Raw genomic sequence first — 22,671 nt, 5'->3', positions numbered from 1 at the left:
TCAGGTCATGATCTCACAGCTCGTGGGTTTGAGCCCCACGTAAGGCTCTCTGCTGTCAGTGCAGAGCCTGCTTCAGATCCTCTGTCCCTCTCTCTCTCTCCCCCTCCTCCACTGGTTCTCTCTCTAGCTCTCAAAATAAATCAGATAAAACAAGGATTCATAAATATTATCAAATGTCTATAGAGTCGCTACTAACTTACATTCCCACCATCAGTCTACAACATTGCCTGTTTCCCATACACAGTTACCAAACCGCTTACGCTTTACCAATTAGTCGGTTAAAAGGGTATCTCATTACCATTTTGCTTTGCTTTTTTAAGACTATACTTTTAAGTAACCTCTACACCCAACATGGTGCTCAAACTTACAACCCCAAGATCAACAGTCACATGCTCTACCAGCAGAGCCAGCCAGGCGCTCCTGTATTTTTCATATTCTAAGTGTACCTGAGTGCTGTTTTCATATTCTTAAGAGTACCTGTACTTTTTTTCTTTGAAAATATTACTTGTTCACTTTTCCATTAGATTTGGGTTTTTTATTGCATTTTAGAAGCTCTTCCTATGTCTGAGATAGGAGTTGCAAATGTTTTTCTCTAGTCTGTCTTTTTCCTTTATTTAGTGCTATTTATATGCAGAATCTCAAATATGTTTTTATATAACTGAAACTTACCATCTTTTCTTATAGCTTCTGAATTTTATGTGGCACTGAGAGATAGCCCATTTGTAAAGTCATTTGAAGAAAAATGTCCATGCTTTCCTGTGTGGGGGTGATGGTCAGAGGGGTCTATTAGCTTCAGGCACAGCTTAACTTTATTTTTTTTTCCAGATGGATACCTAATTCTTCATAAAATATTTACCAAATAATTCACCTTTTACCACTGGTTTGAAATGCAACCTTTAGTAGACACAAATGCCCCATATGTTTTTAATCCTTTACTGAACTTTCTATCTAGAAAAAAAATCTCGTTTTCAAATGTCTATCAGGGGTCCCTGTTTGCCAGGAAGGGTTTATCCATTTTTTTTTAAGATACTCTGTATCTTTTCCTCCCCTGAATGACCTTTCATTGCTTTTCCTGAGAAATATCCTTACCATTCACATGTAGAACTCAACCTTTAAAGTCCCCCAGGTTTATATGGAACAATGTGCCTTTAGTAGCCACGACAATGAGTGGTTTCTCCTATCCCAACAGAATAAGAGACAATGGCTAATCCTTTTTGGATTACAGAATTTCTAGGTTCTAGTCAGTTCCAGAAGGGATGTGGCAAATATCTACAATTCATTTACACTTATCCCCTACAACATCTTAAAAATGAAAATCTGGAGATAGATAGATGGCATAGATAGGTACAGCTATGTATATTTACACATCAACTGTCATCAAGTTAAATTTTAGGTTAAACGTGGTAAAATTCAGATGATCCTGTGAAATTACCCTTCAAGTGTTAACCTGCATAAGTATGGACAGATCAAGAACTGACTGAAGCTGTAAAAATTACCTAGAGAATGTGCCAATTAAAATGAGATCGAGCATGGGGCACCTGGGCGGCTCAGTCAGTTAAGCATCTGACTCTTGGTTTCGGCTCAGGTCATGATCTCACGGTTTGTGAGTTCAAGCCCCACATCGGGCTCTGTGCTGACAGTATGCAGCCTGCTTGGGATTTTCTCTCTCTGTCTCTCTCTGTCCCTCCCCCACTCACTCTCTCTGTCTGTCTCTCAAAAATAAATAAACTTAAAAACAATTTTAAAAAATGAGACTGATCATTAATAGAAGAATAGAAAACACACTCAGAGAACAAACATGGGTTACACGTATTCAATCAGTGTCCATAGGATAGGAAGTTTTTTGTCATTATTCCTTCATTCATTTATTCAATAAATATCTCCTGAACATCACTAGTGGCAGGCCCTGTCCTAAATTCTGGGGATAAGCTTACTGGTCAGTGGGGACTACAGCAATAGTTAATTACAATTCAGTGTCCTGTGTCCAATGAGATACATAGAAAGCTATGAAATCATCAGGAGGATGCCAGACCCAGCTCTGAGGGAACTCAAGGTGACAATAATATTAGGATCTATCTTAAACTCTGACAATTCGATCTTTGAGGGCACACCCACTGAGAAATCTTCTGATTACAATGAATGGAGAACTTGACTATACACTAAGTGAGGGCCTTGAATGCCACACTGAGGGACTCACACTTAGGTGGATGGACAACAGACAGGTTACTGAGGATTATGCTCAGAAAGATAGAATTAGAAGCTGTCAGGTCAGAAATGTACCTTGAAAAGGTTAATTTATTACTGTTTTAATAAACCTGCAAAGTTGTATGACCATCACTACAATCCAGTTTTAGAATATCTCATCTCACCAAGTTCCTCATGCCTGTTTGCACTCATTCCTCACTCCGACCCCACCTCCCCCAGGCAACCACTAATCTATAATCCGTCTCCGTAGATCTGCCTTTTCTAAAAATTATATATAAAAAGAATCATACAGGGGTGCCTGGGTGGCTCAGTCGGCTGGGCGTCTGACTTTGGCTCAGGTCATGATCTCGCAGTTTGTGAGTTCAAGCCCCGCGTCAGGCTCTGTGCTGACAGCTCGGAGCCTGGAACCCGCTTCACATTCTGCGTCTCCTCCTCTCTCTGCCCCTCCCATGCTCATGCTCTGTCTCTCTCTGTCTCTCAATAATAAATAAACGTTAGAAAAAAATTTTTTTAAAGAATCATATAAATTAGGATCTTTTGTGCCAGGCTTTTTTGACTCAGATTAATGTTTTTTAGGTTTATGAATGTTATAATGTTTATCAGTAGCTTATCTCCTTTTATTGCTGAAAAGTATCCCATTGTGGGGCTACATCACATTTTGTCTATCCTTTCATAAGTTTATGAACGTTTGCATGGTTTCAACCTTTTGACTATTACATATAATGCTTCTATGAAGATGCTTCTGCAGACCTTCATACAAAAGTCTTTTCATGGATATAAGGTTTCATTTCTCTTAGTTACATATGTAGGAGTAGAATTGCTAGGTTGTTTGGTAAATTAATGGGGGTTTTCCAGTCTGTCTTTTATGTCATAGCCCTTGGAATGTATGTGATGCATTTCATTATGATTTCACTTGCATTTTCCTAATGAGCTATGATGTTAAGCATTTTATAAATGTGCTTGCTAGTCATTCATAGATCTTCTTTGGTAAGAAGATCTCAAATGCTCAAGAAGATCTCAGATGCTCAAATGCCTTGTTTATTTTTAATTGGGCTGTATGTACTCTTATTGTTGAGTTGTAAGAACTCTTTATATATTCTGAATACAAATCCTTTAGCAGGACTTCCCCTTATTTTCTACAAAGTCTACAAATATAATGTATGATATATATGACATGACATAATTTATATGACATATAAGTATTTTCTCCCGGTCTGTGGCTTTTCTCGTCAAAAGTTTCTTCATAGTTTCTTCTGAAGTACAAAAGGTTTTGCTGTATATAAAATGCAATTTATTGATCATGTGTTTTGGCTTTATATCTAAGAATTCTATACCTAATCCAAGGAGGTTTTAAAATCAGAGCAACAGATCATTTAAAAAATCTATTTAGTGAAATTATCAACCACCCCAAATTCTTTGAATTGGTCTCTGTATTATCTGTATTAAAACCACTGTATCTGGTTTAATGCTGTTTAACTCACATGTTTAAGACGTTTAAAAGTCTGCTGAGGAGTAGGGGCACCTGAGTGACTCAGTCAATTGAGCGTCTGACTTTGGCTCAGGTCACGATCTCATGGTTCCTGAGTTTGAGTCCCACACTGGGCTCGCTCCTGTCAGCGCAGAGCCCAATTCAGATCCTGTGTTCCCCCTCCCCCACCCCTCCCCCACTCACACCCTCCCTCAAAAATAATAAACATTTAAAAACAAATAAAAGGATTATATTGGAATGCATTATCAAAATATTAAAAAAAAAAAAAAAAAGAGTCTGCTGAGGAATGAGGAGAGGAGAGCACACTACAAAGCGTGCCTAGGGAAGCCTGGGTGAGGCTAGGTGTCCTAGTCCACGCCAGAGAAGAACAGAATAATGGGGCAGAAACAGACTACCCGACGGTGGGTTCCCTGTCTCTGTCTTAGTAACCGCAGATATCTGCAGTAACTTGCACATGTCTTCAGTAAATACTACTAGATTAAACAGCCGAAAATGGTCCATGTGGCACTGTAGTACTTACAGCAGATAGCCACAGGAAACGGGTAAACAGACTGGCATAGAGCCATGGAGAGAACACGAGGCACCCTGCAGATGACGAGCACTTGGTATGGAAAAGCCTGGTTAGAGACTGAGCTTTATTGCCTATTCATTGCTTCACTCATTCGAAGAACATTTACCAGGTTCTGGGGAAAGTCTGAAAAATGGTGGGTAAATGAGAAGCCCGCCCCCAAGAAATGCAGGGTCTGGTGGAGAGGCCATCCTGTGATTACACAAACCAGGAAAGGAAGTGTCTACGCTGAGAGATACAGAAGGGGCGCGTGTCCATGAAAGGGGGCCTTACTGCGTGAGGGAATGTTTACTGAAACCGCAAATGTTTCCTGAGGGAGCGGTCGGAGATGTAAGGGATGGGAACAGGGCCCAGAGAGGAACCTCCCAGGAAGAGGACACATAGAAAGCCCTGTGCTGGAAAGAAATATGCAAACAGGTGACTCAGAAAAGGCTAGTGTGATGGCAAGACAGGGAGAGAGTAGCCCTCCCATAGGATGAAGCTGGTTAGACGGAAGGCCAGACTTTGTAGACTTTTATACAAATTAAGGCACTGTCTTCACCTAAAGATCGGTGGAAAGCTGCTTTAAAAGAATGTCAATTGTGGGGGTGCCCAGGTGGCTCAGTCGGTTGGGCCTCGACTTCAGCTCAGGTGATGATCTCACGGTTCATGGGTTTGAGCCCCCACCCCCGTCGGGCTCTGTGCTGACAGCTCAGAGTCTGGAGCCTGCTTCAGATTCTGTGTCTCCCTCTCTCTCTGCTCATCCGTCCTCTCTCTCACTCTCAAAAATAAATAAACATTAAAAAAAAAAAAGAATGTAAATTGGGAGAATGACGCGGAGGCCTAAGTGTTCAGAAACGACCAGCTGGCTACCAAGCACGGAAGGAGAAGAGAGGAGAATGTATACATCTCCGCTGGACCCGTGGGGAGTGCATGCCACTTTCAGATGGTCAATAACGGTAGCTTAGGTTAATGTGGTACAGGATGCCGGTAGCACGGGAGGGGCTGGAGGGCTAATCGCATCATTAGCGATGGGAGAAAAGAAAGAAGTGGATGGACTAGAGGATCATTAGAAGGCCCTGGGTGAGGGGAAAGAGAAGCTTCGGAAGCGACTCTGAGATAGCTGGTGTGTGTTACAGGGGGCGCTTCACCATTCGAGGGGAAGAACGCTTTTTAAAAACCTGAGATTGGAGGGGTTAAACACATCACAAAGTTGGAGGTACACCTGCAATATCCAAGCAATTTGGCAACACAGTAAATTTTCTGTGCTGGATGCTTTGTTGGAACCGGGTATTATGATGGTGAATGAAAACGAAACAAAACAAAACATCACGGCCCCTACCTTCATAGAGCTTCCGGTCCAATAGTAAATATTAACGTATTAAATAACTCAGAAAGTAATACTAAAAATTGTGTTGAGAGCTATAAAAAGTACTACAAGGTGTTATAAGAGAGAGTGGGGAGGTCATGGGGAAGGTCTCATCAAGGAAGTACATTTAAGCCTAACGGTGAGGAATGGGTAGGGAGGGGCCTATCTAGGAGTAAGGCAAAGAACTTTCCAGGCCAGAGGAACAGCATATAGGAGGCAGGACAAAATGTGAATGAGTGGAGGGAAGAAACCACGGGGCTGGAACAAGGGCAGGAATTAGATACACTGAGAAGTGGGAGGTGTCAGATCGCCCAGAGCTTATACAGACCCATGAGGTTGGAACATTTGATTAAATGCAGTGGGGAGCCACTGAACAGTTCTCAGCAACATGTATATGACTGCATCCGGGCAGCTGAGACCTGCCACTGTGCACAGAATGAATTGGAAGAAGCCAAGTGAGGGGCGGGGGGCAGTGAGGAGATTCCCGTGACAGTCTAGGTGACACGTGATGATGGCTCAGACTGAGAGGAGTGCTGTGGAAATCGGGGAAGGGGAAAGACTGGAGATACACTTGGGAGGACCTGATGATGGGTTGGATGCAGGGATCAAACAAAAGGAGGAGTCCAGGATGACTCCTAAGTTTCTAGTCTATGCGGCAGGATGAGTGGAGATGCCATTCACAGGGGACGAAAGTCTGTAGGTCAAGGTGCCTCAGACGCAAACAGGGAAAATACCAATTGAAGAACGGGAGACACACAGGGCAGGTGTCTGGGGTACAGATGTACATCTAGGGAGTTGTCTGCACCTGTGTGGTATCTGCGTGGGAGGAGAATGCCCGAAGACTTTGCAAGAGAGAGAAGACTGAGCCCAAGACTGAACAGAAAGAGTCACAATATTTAGGGGCACCTGGGTGGCTTAGTCGGTTGAGTGTCCGACTTCAGCTCAGGTCATGATCCCACACTTCGTGGGTCCGAGCCCTATGTTGGGCTCTATGCTGACAGCTTGGAGCCTGGAGCCTCCTTCAGATTCTGTGCCTCCTTCTCTGTCTCTGTCTGCTTGTGCTCCCTCTCTCTCAAATATAAATAAATAAACGGTAAGAAGACTCACAATATTTAGAGATGGCGAAAACTGTTGCCAGCAAGAGACTGAACTAAAATAAGATACAAAACTAGAAGGGAAACCTGCTCTTTTACATTTTATTTATGTTTGATAGACAGAGAGAGACAGAGCACAAGTGGGGGAGGGGCAGAGAGAGAGGGAGACACAGAATCCGAAGCAGGCTCCAGGCTCTGAGCTGTCAGCACAGAGCCCGACGCAGGGCTCAACCTCACAAACCGCGAGATCATGACCCGAGCTGAAGTCGGATGCTTAACCGACTGAGCACCCAGGCGCCCAGGAAACATGCTCTTTTAAACAAAAATCACTCCTCTTCTCTTAACTGCTACTCTTCTCCCCTGGTTCCATATTGCTCCCCTTGGTGTCCCTGTGTCCCGATTCCTCATCTCATCCCTCGCTACATACATATGCAAACAAATCACATTTCCCAAAAATAATTTTAAGGAAAAAACTACCTGACCAGAAGAAAAACACTGTCATAGTCTTCCTCGATTTTTGTTGACTTCCAAAGAAAGATTCTTTTTTTTTATTTAAAAAAATTTTTTTTAACGTTTATTTATCTTTGAGACAGAGAGAGACAGAGCATGAATGGGGGAGGGTCAGAGAGAGGGAGACACAGAATCCGAAACAGGCTCCAGGCTCTGAGCTGTCAGCACAGAGCCCGACGCGGGGCTCGAACTCACGGACCACGAGATCATGACCTGAGCCGAAGTCGGCCGCTTAACCAACTGAGCCACCCAGGCGCCCCTTCCAAAGACAGATTCTATGCAAGTATACACTATGTTGACTAAAAATCATTATAACTTTCACTTCCCAAACATAAGTCATTTATTCAATAATTAAGATCGGGGTGCCTGGGTGACTTGGTCAGTTTAGCATCTGATTCTTGGTTTTGGCTCAGGTCATGATCTCACGGTTTCATGGGCTCAAGTTCCACATCGGGCTCCGTGCTGATGGTGCAGAGCCTGCTTGGGATTCTCTCTCTCCCTCTCTCTCTACCTGTCCCCGACCCATGCATCTCTGTCTCTCAAAATAAATACATAAGCTTAAAAAAATTTAATATCTGGAATTCAGAAAATACTGGGAATAAATCAGAAACTAAGATTTTAGGAACACTGGTTAAATTGGGGACAGGGCTTGGCAGGCATGCTGTAACCACTGTGCCGTCCTGAGAGAAGGTGCCAGAAGTCTGCAGAACTCTACAGTACACAGACGACTATCAAATCTGACGTTGTCTTTTCTCAACAATTGGCACAACAACAACAAAAAATTCATAGAAGAGCATCCAAAATTCAAATTCACTTAAAATAACCCTTTAACCCCAAATAAGGGATATGCTGGAGTAATCTTTTGCTTCTCTGTTACTTGGCACTTCTCAGAATTCAAATGAATAAAGGGTTAATCACCCCCATGATATTCTTATGGCGTGTCAGACATGTAGTGCTCAAGGCTTCATCAGTATTCTACGATTTAGTCCCCACAACAATTCCACAAGGTAGATGCACTATGACCCCCATTTCAATGAGGGAAGAAAATCTAAGATTCAGAAAAATCTAAGATTCCTTTAGAACAGCAAGTGCTTGAACCTATACCAACCAAAGTCAAAGTTGTTCTCTCCTTCTTTGCTCTGAAGACTTTCAAACAAAGGACTAAAGAAAATACAGAAAGAAACTACTGTGCTTTCTCTAAACTACTGAGATTGGGCCAAACTTTGGAGAGGTGGGGCCTCTTCCGGTTCTAAGGTAAATTTTTAAAGAAATAGGTTAGGGGCACCTGGGTGGCTCAGTCAGTTAAGCATCTGACTTCGGCTCAGGTCATGATCTTGCAGTTTATGGGCTCGCCATTTGTGGGTTTGAGCCCTGTGTTGGGCTCTGTGCTGACAGCTCAGGGCCTGGAGCCTGCTTCAGATTCTGTGTCTCCCTGTCTCTCTGCCCCTCCCCAGCTCACATTCTGTATCTCTCTCACTCAAAAATAAATAAACACACTCAAAAAAAATTTTTTAAAGAAATAGATTAAATCAGCTCATTGTAAAACCATAAACTATTGAGAATTAGCTCATGAAAAAGGTCATTAGCATTCACCATGGGCAACAGCACCATGGTACATGCACTCTGATGATTAATCAAACCAGCCACCAATGGCTCTTAGGAATGAGATCAGATTACATGCAGTCAAACTCAACACACTAAATGCAAATACAGAGATTTCTCCACCTCACTGCTTCCCAGGATTCGCCCTTTGCAATAGCTGGCCGAGTTGCCAATCACTAAAATTATAGGGAGTGTACTGCAAATTTAACTAAATTATCTTCGACCATGACCTTTCAATAAAACATTTTGTTGTAAAAGATGGGCAAATGGTGAGCTGCTGTGAATTACTTATTGAAATGTACAAGCCTCTCATCAAGAATACAAAGGAAGGCAGGGCATCCCAAACACGGGGTACACAGGTCACAGCCATGCATTATGCATTCTTTATCACCAGCACATGCTGCGAATTTTTATCTTTGGTGGGTTCTCAACTTACTTGATTTGTATATATTTCCCTTTCTTTTTATTTTTTTATTTTATTTTTTTTAACTTTTTTTTTTTTTTTTTTTTTTTTTTTGAGACAGAGAGAGACAGAGCATGAATGGGGGAAGAGCAGAGAGAGAGGGAGACACAGAATCGGAAGCAGGCTCCAGGCTCTGAGCCATCAGCCCAGAGCCTGACGCGGGGCTCGAACTCATGGACCGCGAGATCGTGACCTGAGCTGAAGTTGGACGCTTAACCAACTGAGCCACCCAGGCGCCCCATATTTCCCTTTCTTTTTAAATCAATAGTAGAACCTAAACTCATTCTATGCCCAATATGTTAATTTCCATAATGTTAATTACTATCACCTCTTTGAAGAAATATACTTGAACGCAAAACCTAGAGTGTGACAAGGTGGTTAAGTTTTATGTTCTGAATCCTTGGTATAATCGGTTCAACGGAAGTAACTCCTTACCCTTCACAAAACTGAAACAAAAACGGACGCAGCATATAAGCCTACTATAAGCATGAATTAGAATTAAGCGACCCATTTGAACAAATGTAGTCCTAGAGGGTCATCAAGGACAGAAAAGGAATAAAAGAAACATGACAGTGCTTTCAAAAATATTTTCTGAACTTTGCTGTATTAAAACGTAACATTATTCTCCCTCCTTTATTTTATACCACCTCATTCTTTCGTTTGCAATGGTTAAGTGGCACATTTCATGACAGAAATTGGCAGAGTCACTGAAAAGCACATCTGCCGTTAAAGATGACATGCAAGGGGCGCCTGAGTGGCTCAGTCAGTTAAGTGTCCGACTTCAGCTCAGGCCATGATCTCATGGTTCACGGGTTGGAGCCCTGCATCGGGCTCTGTGCTGACAGCTCAGAGCCTGGAGCCTGCTTCAGGCTTCAGATTCTGTGTCTCACTCTCTCTCTCTTCCCCTCCATCACTCGCTCTCTGTCTCCCAAAATGAATAAACACTAAAATTTTTTTTTTAATTTTTTTAATGTTTATTTATTTTTGAGACAGAGAGAGACAGAGCATGAATGGGGGAGGGGCAGAGAGAGAGGGAGACACAGAATCGGAAACAGGCTCCAGGCTCCGAGCCATCAGCCCAGAGCCCGACGCGGGGCTCGAACTCACGGACGGTGAGATCGCGACCTGAGCTGAAGTCGGATGCTCAACCGACTGGGCCACCCAGGCTCCCCTAAAATTTTTTTTAAGATGGCAGGCAAACAGTCTACAGTAGCCTTTCTCAAAGTGTGGCAAATGGTCCTGAGATATCCTCTGAAAAATGATGGTATAGCTCAATAATTTGGGGAAATATAAATGGAATCCACCCCAATTTCAAGATTCATAGTACTGGAAAATCCATCAGTAAAAAATAAAAACTTATTTAAATATTTTAACTCGGCATCTTTAAAATGTGTTAGAGCAGTGTTTCTCAAACTATCTGTGATGAAGGACCAATTTTCTTTTAATTTCTAGCCTGTAGTGGTCTGATTCTCTGATAAAATACAAAAAAACTTGTCAGAGAAAATCATGTGTTTTTTTTTAATTTAAAATGTATGTATGTAGGTATGTATGTATTTTGAAAGGGAGAGAGGGAGAGAGGGAGAGAGGGAGAGAGGGAGAGAGGGAGAGAGGGAGAGAGGGAGAGAGGGAGAGAGGGAGAGAGAGAGAGGGAGAGGGAGAGAGAGAGAGAGAGAGAGAGAGAGAATCCCAAGCAGGCTCTGTCAGTTCAGAGCCTGATGCAGTGCTTGAATGTGGCTCGAACTCACAAACCATGAAATTATGACCTGAGCCGAAATCAAGAGTCAGATGCTGAACTGACTGAGCCACCCAGGTACCCCGAGAAAATTAATTGTTTTAAATGAAGACATAAAATACAAGCTTCCATTTTGTAAATTATTTATAAATTACTGTTTATAAATAATATTCAGTAAGACATAAAATTGCTCCCTTGAATTGGTATAAAAGTTTCTAAACACTTATTGTTAGTAGCTTTTCTTATCTTGTCACAAATCAATAACAATTTGTGACTGACCTGGTCCATGGCCCACACTCTGAGCAGCACTATATCTGATCACAGAGCCCTTGTGTTCTGTAACAGCCATCTGTAGGATGCTCTTTGGTAGATACTTTATAAAGACATAAAATGACAAGGTCAAAGTCTAATTCCCAACAAATATTGATCCAATCCACCTGTGCATTGTGAAAAGTTCTAACTTCAACGCTGAATTATAAACTATATCGATACCTTGTTTGTTCCACGTAAGGCAGATAGGAAAACAGGAAAAGTTAAGAAACTCACTTCAGGGTCTCAAGCGACATCTGCAAATTGTAATTGCGTTCCTGCTCCGGTAGCTTGGAGAACTCCACCAGACACGGATGCTGTCTCTTATTGTCATCTCTAACCTGAAACAGGGCAGAAAATCCTCATGTAATAGTCTCCAATATCAGACACTAGCAACGGCAAGCCATCTGTGTGGTGGAAAGTGGAAGGGGAAAGTGGAAGGGGAAAGTGGAGGGGGAAAGTGGAGGGGGAAGGTGGAGGGGGAAAGTGGAGGGGGTAAGTGGAGGGGGTAAGTGGAGGGGGAAAGTGGAGGGGGAAAGCAAGAAGGAAGCCCCAGCTCATCACCCTAGCAAATTCGCCCTGGAACCCCCCCTAGCACATTAATGTTTGAGGTCAGTGATAAAACTTGGCGTTCTCCGGGCCCCCTGTTCTGTTTGTCACAGTTCCTGGCCCCAGGTCCCATGCCTGCTCTACCCGGACACCCACAGCTCGCCCCCTCAGCCCCCTCCCGCATTTGTTTAAATCTTATTTTCTCAACCAGGTTTATCCTATCCACCTTCCCAATGCAGCCATCTGCCCGCTCACCCTACACTTTCTTTTTCTTCCATAACAAATTCCACCTGCTAAAAAAGTCTGGTCTGCCGGACCGGATACTTTACTGTATTGTCTATCTCCTGGCACTAGAAAGTAAGACCACAGAAACAGGGATTTTGTTCTCTTTTGTTCTTTGCTGTATTCCCAGCACCTAGAACATGCCTGACACGTGACAGGCACTTAACAAATGTTTTGTAAATTGAAATGAATTCTATGTAAGAAGGTGCAGTGATGATTTAGTTTTCATGTATAGTCATTTTATGTGTTTAGAGCCAAACGGACTGGAGACGTCAATCAGCAACATGACTGGTCTTTGAGATGGTTCCGGTTGTCGATCTCACCCGCTGCAACCTCCAGGTAACACAAATCATTCCTTCACCTTAACAAAATCAGCCTAATACAGGCACTTTTCACATTAATCCTTAAAAGTGTATATTAGCAATAAGAGTAAACAGAATTCAAGACTTTAGGAATCAATTAGTGAGAAATCTGTTCTAGATCCTTACATTACTAAATACTTTTTTTTTTTTTATCTTCTTGGAGACCCAAGTGACACGGGCATTGGTACATCGTAGCACTAGATGACAGTCAAATGCTGTTAGGGTACAAATTACTCCATGGGAATAATTACCAGGTTCTAGATACACCACATAAAAAGTGTGCAAACGTGAGCAAAAATTGTTTTAAAAAACTCTTCAGGCATCACTATGTTAAAAATAACATATTGTTTTTTTCTTCCTAGTGATCTTTACAAATGAACAGGACTTAGGCAAAAGCATATACAATATGTACTTGACTAAATGTGTGACTCTGGAAATGAAATCTAGAATCACAGGATTTTACATGAATTCTAACCATAAAAGTAGAAGTGAATGTGTCCAAGTCCTGATACTCTACTCCCCATTTATGTATGTCCTCTTCCCCTCTATCATCTATACCAGAGAATAACACTACTGTCCTCTCAAAGGTCCAAGCTAAAACCAAAAATCTGCCCAGACTTCCCTCCCTCTCTTATCCATATCCGATACTTGAACTCTAAAACACGTCTTGCAATCATGTCTCTCCTTCCCCACTGCCAGGCACACAGTTGTGAAACTCACCATCTCCTACCTCAGGGACTGTTAAGAGCCTCGGCAGATCTTACAAAGCAAACAGTTCCAGACTAGAAGCTAGAAAATCTGGATCCCCGTCCTAGCTCCTGACAATCCCTGTGACTGCTCTCAAGGCCCTTCCCTCTGTGAGGACTCTCAGAGGAGACATCATCACCCGTAAAACTGAAATAACACATAGCCCAGCGCACTGTTGTGAAAATTTAATCCAGGAACCTGCGAGATTGTATGTGAAAATGGAAAGTGAAAATGTATTTATCTAAATAATACATAAATGTGAGGAAGTAGAGTATCATACAGCATTACCGCTAACATGGGGTATCATGCGGTATCACCACTAACACTAATCCTAAATGTTCTTTATTTAAAGCTCAATGCGATAGGGGCGCCTGGGTGGCTCAGTCGGTTAAGCGTCCGACTTCGGCTCAGGTCACGATCTCGTGGTCCGTAAGTTCGAGCCCCGCGTCGGGCTCTGGGCTGCCGGCTCGGAGCCTGGAGGCTGCTTCCGATTCTGTGTCTCCCTCTCTCTCTGCCCCTCCCCCATTCATGCTTTGTCTCTCTCTGTCTCAAAAATAAATAAACGTTAAAAAAAATTATTAAAAAAAAATAAAGCTCAATGCGATAAATTACGACAGAATGAGTACACCCATTTCTATATTCAGTCAAATATAAGAAAGTACAATCTTTGGGATATTTAGACTAATAACATTATACAAATAAAAGTATTTCCACAGTCCTGCTAAAAATAAGTCTAGGATACATGGAATCGCATAGGGAGTGCTTTTTCTCCTTAATCTAAATTCTACTGACAAACTATAAACGGAGATCTTTAAATACGAAGTTGGAAATATATTCAATCATTGTATCTCAGCCTATTTTCCACCTATGAAATCAACTATGACCCTCTGCCCACAGGCTCCGTACTGACCGCTACACACAGTTAAAACTAAAAGAAGTAAAACACCAGGGAGGGGAAAAGAAAAATGACTGATTTCTTTTCATTTTCAGCTTTCACTCTCAATTTCAATGAGGTTTTTTTTTTTTTTCCAAGTGGCTTAGAAATCAATGCTTATTGTCTGTATATGTTAACCTTGATTTAAAAATATAACTTTCAACCTAAAGAATGATAACTTTTCAATTGTCTATGCAAGCAAGCCATCCTTCAACAGACACGCCAATAATGTTGTCCCCTCTCGTAATGAAAAACTGGACAAAAACTAATATGTAAGGGGAAAAATCAATCTAATCGATTCATGTTGCCACATAGCAGGATGCGTGAGAAAAAGTTAGGTTTTCTGAAAGATGTATTAACAAGTCTGAAAATAAATTTCAAAATTACTTACCGGACCATACTGCCAGCCAAGTTCAATTTTATTCATAACCCAGAGTTCATGGATATTCTCTGCCAGTTTTTCTCTTATTCTCTCCAGGTGAGGAGGTAACACAATCTAAAATTACAAGAAAAGAAAAGGAAAGAGAGGGAGAGAGAGAGAAAGAGAGAGAGAGAGAGAGAGAGAGAAAGAGAGAAAGAGAAAGAGAGAAAGAGAAAGAAAGAAAGAGAGAGAGAGAGAAAGAAAGAAAGAAAGAAAGACATCAGAAACAAATGCAATAAAACAGTGCTAACTATCCTCACAGTGAGCTGAACCAAATAAAACCATCATAAACCATCAAAACTAATAGAACGAGGTTCTAAACATTCTAATGTAGTTATTAAAATATAATTAGGTATAGCTAAACATTTTTTAGGTAATTTGGAGACTTTGGTGGGACAGCTTATGTTTCCAAGGGAATATATGAGAAGTTGGGAAGAAGGAAAAGAGAGTGTTGGTGGGGGCAGTCAGCATTAAGAAAGATGCCTTCATGGGCGTGGGATATAGCTACCAAAGTGTGCATCACTTAAAAGAGAAATCACCTCAAAGTTCTTAAACCAACCTGGCCATTCCCCATAGGCCAGAATGAAGGCGATTCAGTGGCCAAAGGATAATCCATAGGCTCTCTGAGTCTGTAAATATCTGGTTGTAGTGATGTATGTTTTCCCTTAACTCAACTCTACCACTCTCATTGGTTTCCAAGTATGAGCTTCTAAGGGAAAACTATCTTTACATGCTCTCATTAAAATGAGGAAGTTTAGGGGTGCCTGGGTGGCTCAGTCGGTTAAGCACCCTTCAGCTGAGATCATCACCTCATGTTTCATGAGTTCCAGCCCCCGCTGGGCCCTTGGCTGTCAGCGCAGAGCCTGCTTCAGATCCTCTGTCTCCCATTCTCTCCCCTTCCCCCACTTTCTGAATCAAAAATAAATATTTTAAAAAGAGAAAGTTTAATGACCTCTTCACAAAGAACACGAATGGTTTTCAAGGAGAGGGCTTGGTTGTTCACGTCTGGTGACGCACTTCTGTGTCACCCCACAGCCAGTCCCCTCCACAAACAGAGGGCAGGCGATTGCCCACAACGTTCGCTGATGAGGCAGTTGCCCCAGAAATGCAGGCTGCCACTGCTCCCTTTCCCCACAACGGTAGAGATACTCTAGGTCTCGGGAAATCCTCAATGTGTTCTCACCGCAGAATCCAACCGTCCCTCCCGGCCCAGTTCCATCCTCCTAATCGTGTTTACTACCACACTTTGGAAGCACCACACCTATCCTGCCACCGTGCAGCCAGAAACAACACACAGTAAGCTTTAGGCATGAACAAAGCTTGCTCCTTTTACTAAATAATATAAAAATTCAGCATGACGAGACAGAAAAGAGGATGCCAGGAGCTAAGCAAGCGTTCGCCAAACAACTGGACCCTCTGAGGCCTGGTACTAATTCTACTTCAGGATCTAGAAGCAATCCCTTGGATCTTCGAAAGTAATACAAACTTTGAATATCTAACCAACCTTATTGAAGTTACTTCAGTGTCAAGATAGAGCCATATTTAGTTAATTCATTGTCTGTGTCGGGATATGTACATATCTATGAAACAGAAAAGCAAGAATGAAGGCTAATATTTCTTGGGTGCCTGTTTGCAAAGTATTGTGCTAACGTGTTATTTATTAACCATACCCTTAGGATCCTAATCGACGAGGGGAGTAACTTCCTCAAGGTCCCAAAGAAAGCATTTGACCCTGGGTGCTATGACTCACTTCAAAGCCCACAAGCTCAATCTCTACCTAAGAAAAAGTTCAGTTAAATTGCTTTAAAATAATAGTGTATCGAGATGGGAGGAGAAATTTAAAAAAACTACACCCTAAAATTAGCATCCATTACCTCCAGGTGTGACCCACATTAGCGCATCAGGAAATCAATGTAGTGGCTTGAGACCACCCTTAAAAAAAATAGAATCAAATCAAACGGAAAATAGATGAGAGGAAGTGGTAAAGGTAAGCATTGTTTTTATGAAATGTGCTTCAATTATACACATGAATCGTATGACTGTCAGATGCATCCCTGAGGGTTGCGGACAAAAGCGTCAGAAAACCATGGCACATGAGAACAGTACAACAGTGTGGCAGTACAAGTGGCCGCCATTACACCTGCTCCGGGTGGCCGCCATTACACCTGCTCCGCGTACCTGGCTGGTGTCCACAGGGATTGGTGTGAAGGCGGCCTGCGTCAGGGAAACCGTGGGGCCCAGCAGGTCTCGGGTGTAAGTTCTTTCTTGCTTGTATTCTCTGCTGTGTTCCACTTTCAACTTCTCTTTTGGCAGAACAGCTTCGTAACAAGGAGCATACCCAGGTGGAGGAAGGAATTTAAATTCTCCATGTCTCCCCCCAAGCAGAAAGCGTACCCTAAAAAGGATGCGTGCCAGGGTCAGTGACAGCTCTGGTGTGTATAGCAAGTCGCCTCATCAGCAAAAGACGAGGAGTAAATTCTCAGCACAAAATTAACTTTATCACACACCACACTTTTCCCCCAAGCACCATCATAATGTGGGTGCCATAGAGCCTAAGAGCCTCTAAGCACAAAAGGTAAAATGGGATCACAGGAAAAAATGGATTAAACGATGTTGCTGGGTCAGGGAAAACTATCATTCACTGAAGAAATAGCAAAATCACACACAACAGACTCCTTTGGGAATGAAATGCCTGTACACAGTAATGGGTCACTGAATGTCTCAAGGGGCCAAAACAGTCAACTGAGAAAGAGGAGACATTATCTAAATATCTATGTATTTTCAATTACAGGACTGGGTGAGGTCTGATTTCAAAAAAAAAAAAAAAAAAAGGTCACTTTCCAGCATCCAACTTCTCAGTGAAATTCCTTAAAGGGAACTCAAATGATATTTCATTTGTAAAAGAAAGAAGGTAACCTTATTTCTTATTCGACGACAAAAAAGTCTTACTAAAATCTTTTACACATCGAAATGATTATATCAGAAATAATTTAATCCAAGTTCCATTGAACAACACTTTTCGAAGCATAGCTAAATGATGGGGTGCTCAGCTTACAAAATAAAATCAGGGGTGCCTGGGTGGCTCAGTCAGGTAAGCATCCGACTTCGGCCCAGGTCATGATCTCACAGTTCATGAGTTCGAGCCCTGCGTCCGGCTCTGTGCTGACAGCTCAGAGCCTGGAACCTGCTTCAGATTCTGTGCCTCCCTCTCTCTCTGCCCCTCCCCTGCTTATGCTTTGTCTCTCTTTCTCTCAAAAATAAATAAACATTAATTTTTTTTAAAAAAAAAAGGAAAATCAAAATTTCCTTTTCCTTGCAATTTTTTTTCTAATTTCTCTGCTTCAGTTCTAGGCCACAAATAACAGGAATAATAAATTAGTAAATAAAATAAAAAGCAAAGAGCAAAAAATGAGGACAACTAAAATTTTAAAACTAAAATTTTTAAATTTTAAAAATTATAAAAAGAAATACAATTTGTATGAATACACCAGCAAAGGTCACTGGTGTGTGGATAGCTAATAATTCATGCTTTCTCTGTCCCCTCTTCAATATGGTGCTTCTGTAACCATGAATTATTCATGTGGATAGAATTCAAATGGAAAGAATAACCAGAATAACTCGAGGGCCAGTCGTAATAAGAGAGCCATTCTCATTAGTTAGCTATATGCATATATTAATAGGTGACAACGTGGCCCCTTATCACAACAGACCGATGCTTGTTAAAGTGTTCTTTGTAGAACTCCAAAGAATTATCATTTATCTCTTTCCATCTGGTAATAGCAAGAAGGCAGAAAGTTAGAAGAAACCATCTTGACCCAGCTGATCACAGGAAGATAATTTACAAGTGTAACAGGTAGAGGGTAACACAGAGGAGATATCTCAACCTGATGAAAAAAAAAATCCATTTAGTTTCTGTAGAATCAGGGGGTTTGGAGTAGGGTGGGGGAAGATGATGACAAGAAAAGAAAAACTGATGAAAGTAAGTATAAGAAAACAAGTGGTACTTTCTTACATAATATAGTTCATTTTCCTTTATTAAATAAAAAGTAAACTTAAATTGCCTTGAAATATTCCAGAACACTATTTGGGAGAGGTTTAGCAGATGGCTCCGTCTAAATGGCAGAATAGGTGGACAGAGCATTCAGCCCCTCGAGATGCCCCTCTGGGGTGAATCTTACCTCTTCTTCCAAGGCACTAGCAAAATGCCCCGGGGGCAGATGCCCCAGGGGTGAGAGAGAAGGTTATGGAAGCGTGGGTGATGGCAGTACAGAGTCTTCAGTGAAAGAATGAGAAGTCAAAAGGGACACAGACCAAAAAACACACAGAAATACTAACTTTATTCCTGCAGAGAAACTAACAACTGGAAAGAAGAGGCCATCGATGTTGAAATTCTCAAACATTCCTTGAACAGGTTGCCCGTTAATTCGGAATGAGATGCTTGGGGCGCTCAGATCTAAACAGCAACTGATGACATCGTCAGTTCTCAAGAGATGTTGATTCGGTGAGCTTACAGTACGTGCAATACAACCTATGGAGGAAAAACAGTAACAGAGGTGACTTCTTTTTTTTTTTTTTTCCTCACAGCATCATCTTCAGAGCCAAAGATCTGAATCGGTAGTGACAAATCAATGCACAATACTGGAAGAGAATAAGTCTTGAATGCCTCTTAATGTTATATATTAAATCTTTTGTCCAAAAGCTGTTGCTTTTTGGGGGAAGCCATGCTGCTATCTTTACTATAAAACGGGCCTTCTCATATGCAGAGAATTCTGCATGGAGATGAATGGCATTTGATGCACAAATCATCTCAGAGCTGATAACATGATGATGTCAGAGAAAAAGCTCCAGGGAGAGATCTGAGTTCAAACAGATGTTTTACAAACTACCATCTGTATGACCATCAGCCCATTACATAACCTCTGTAGACCTTGATTTCTTATAAAGCCAAATGCCATAACCTTGCAGAGTTGTAATAATGATTAAATTAATGGTTTAAAAGAACACCAGGACTTGCATGTCAGTCCCCTTGCCAAATATTAAATCCCCTTTGTTTTATAAAATAAAAATATATGAGGATAATGAAAGCAGAAAATGTGTTCATTCGTGCACTGTTTGCTGAGAGGCAAGTATATACCAACTGGTTTGTTTTTACAATTGATTTCACACAAGATCTTGGTTGGCTTCCTAAATACAGCAGGATGCAAGTTGAGGCGTGAAATGATTATTTGATAAATGTCATTTCCTGCCCCAGCCAACCTGTGGCCTACGCTCATTCTTGACTATGTCAAAACTCCTTTGCTAATTAGTCTCCGTGGGCACACAGGCAGACAAGAAGGTGAGGCTTTCTCAAATACACATGCTCATAAATGCATACAAAATTTCCCAATTTGAGCAAAGACAAAAATAGATGTCATGATACAAGATTTGCATTTTTATAAGACCTTTTTTGAATTTCCAGCATGCCAAATTTTTTACCAGCAGCATATCTGAAATGCCACTGGCAGAAGATATAGACTTTTTAAATTTTGTGTAAGTCTTGACTTTTATCAGTAATCAAATCTGCAAGCAATAAATTCATTATCAAGTGGTACTTTTAGAATTCCCTAAAGAGAGCTTTTCAATGTTTATTTATTTTTGAAAGAGAGTGACAGAGAAAGAGCGTGAGCACGGGAGGGGCAGAGAGAGAGGGAGACACAGAATCCAAAGCAGGCTCCAGGCTCCAAGATGTCAGCACAGAGCCCGATGCAGGGCTTGAACTCCCAAACTGTGAGATCATGATCTGAATCGAAGCTGGATGCTTAACCAACTGAGCCGCCCAGGTGCCCCAAGGGAGCTTTTTAAAAACATCATATAAAAGCAATGTAACTCATGTCAAAAGATCTATACCCTTCTTTGTATCAAGGTGAAAATGTTATTACACAGATATTTACTATACACCAAATATACTGCTCAGACTGAGGGATGTTATTATGCTAATGCTGAGGACTAAAAGTCACCATGGCAAACTCTCTCGTGATGCCTGAAACAAAAAGGAAAGACAGAGAGGATCACTAGTGCACAACCTGAGGTCCACAATTTAAATGGCACTCACACTGTTGAATCCACTGGGAAGCATTTTCAGGTTTCATGTAAGCAAACCTATCATATCCATATTAGAACTACATTCCTGTCCTCCACATTAGCCACAAAGGAAGACAGCAGCAGTGTGATTTACCAGTCCTGGATTGGAAATCTGTACCCATCTTTCTCCTCCACTCTTCTATGACATTCCTCCACACTTCCGTATTTAAATGCTCCGAGACTCATCTCACTTTTGGCCCTCCCTTACAAACACTTGGGACTTGGATGCCGAAAACCCAGTTCTGCATTCACAGAATGTAGCAACTCTGTGCAAAGTTTAAACTGGAAAAGAGTAAGTGAAGACACAGCTCCAAACTTTTGCTGATGAGCCCAATTCTCATTCCAGAAGACGTCACCAGTCTTTAATTACAGAAAGTTGAGCGGTAGAGAACATGCTCTATACCAGAAATCACAGATTTAATTCTACTTTCACTATTAAAAAGAATAGGAGCGTAACCCCAAGAAAATGATCTGAATTACTATGACTCTGACCTTAATAAATCAGTCAGAAGCCAACTGATTTAGTTTTGTCTTTGTTGACTCTGAATCTAAAATTAAGAAAGCATTTAAGGGACGCCTGGGTGGCTCAGTCGGTTAAGCATCCGACTTCGGCTCAGGTCATGATCTCGCAGTTAGTGAGTTCGGGTCCCGCATCAGGCTCTGTGCTAATGGCTCAGAGCCTGGAGCCTGCTTCGGATTCTGTGTCTCCCCTCTCTCTCTGCTCCTCCCCACTCACGCTCTGTCTCTGTCTCTCAAAGATGAATAAATGCTAAAAAAAAAAAAAAAAAAAATTAAAAAAGGAAGCATTTAATATGGCTGGTGTCAGAGAAATTTCTGCCTGTGCTCTCTTCTAGGATTTTTGATGTGTCAAGTTTCACATGTAGGTCGTTAACCCATCTTGAATTTATTTTGTATCTGGTGAAAGAAAGTGGTTTAGTTTCACTCTTTTGCACGTAGCTGTGTGGTTTTCCCAACACTATTTGTTGAAGAGGCTGTCTTTCTCCCATTGCATATTCTTTCCTGCTTTGTTGAAGATTAAGTGACCATATAATTATGGGTTCATTTCTGGGTGTTCTCTTCTGTTCCACTGATCTATGTGTCTATTTTCGTGCCAGTACCACATAGTTTTGATCACTACAGTTTTGTAATATGGCTTGAAGTCTGGAACTGTGATATCTCCAGCTTTGCTTTGCTTTTCCACGATGGTTTTGGCAATTTGGAGTCTTTCCTGATTCCATACACATGCCAGGATTTTTTTTCTTCTAGTTCTGTGGAAAAAATGCTATTGGTATTTTGATAGCGATATCACCGAATGCGATTGCTTTGGGTTGTACAGATATTTTAACAATATCCGCTCTTCCATTCCACGAGCATAGAATGTCTCTCCATTCGTGTCATCTTAAATTTATTTCATATTTTTTACAGTTTGCAGAGTACAGGTCTTTTATTTCTTTGGTTAGCTTTATCTTACTGCTTTTGGTGCAATTGTAAATGGGACTGTTTTCTTCATTTCTCTTTCTGCTGCTTCATTACTGGTGTGCAGAAATGCAACAGATTTCTGCACGTTGATTTTGTATCCTGTGACTTTACTTAATTCATGTATCAGTCCTAGTATTTTTCCTGGTGGAATGTTTCAGGTTTTCTATATATAATATTATGTCATCGGCAAACAGTGAAAGTTCGACTTCTTCCTTACTAAGGTGGATGCCTTTTATTTCTTTTTGTTGTTGACTGACAGATCCCAGTAGCTGAAAAAAACCCACACCTTTCAACTACAGGCAAGACACAGTGCGTACTTCCTTGCCATTTAAAAAGCAATTGAATGTTTTCTCCTGATATAAAGGTTCAAATGATTTTCTCCTGAACTTCTACAACCTATCCTCCTTTCAGTGATATATGTTCACAGGTTCACTGAATATTTTTGTTGTTGTTGTTG

General features: G+C 41.4%; 1 protein-coding gene across 4 annotated transcripts in view; it reads right to left on the bottom strand.

Annotated features, from left to right (window-relative positions):
* RYR2 (ryanodine receptor 2) overlaps positions 1-22,671 on the bottom strand; it is a 755,762-nt gene that overhangs the window by 305,799 nt on the left and 427,292 nt on the right. For all 4 annotated transcript variants that reach the window (XM_081790553.1, XM_081790554.1, XM_081790555.1 and 1 more), the window contains exons 21-24: positions 18,951-19,143; positions 16,794-17,010; positions 14,586-14,690; positions 11,558-11,661 (exon numbers count right to left, since the gene is read on the bottom strand). In XM_081790553.1, coding sequence (XP_081646679.1) covers positions 11,558-11,661; positions 14,586-14,690; positions 16,794-17,010; positions 18,951-19,143 — 619 coding nt within the window. The remainder of the gene's footprint in view (positions 1-11,557; positions 11,662-14,585; positions 14,691-16,793; positions 17,011-18,950; positions 19,144-22,671) is intronic.

The sequence above is a fragment of the Panthera onca genome, chromosome D2 (genome assembly GCF_046562875.1).
Source record: "Panthera onca isolate mPanOnc1 chromosome D2, mPanOnc1 haplotype 2, whole genome shotgun sequence".
In the NCBI taxonomy this organism is placed as follows: domain Eukaryota; kingdom Metazoa; phylum Chordata; class Mammalia; order Carnivora; family Felidae; genus Panthera; species Panthera onca.
This window is presented reverse-complemented; position numbering and strand designations above follow the sequence as displayed.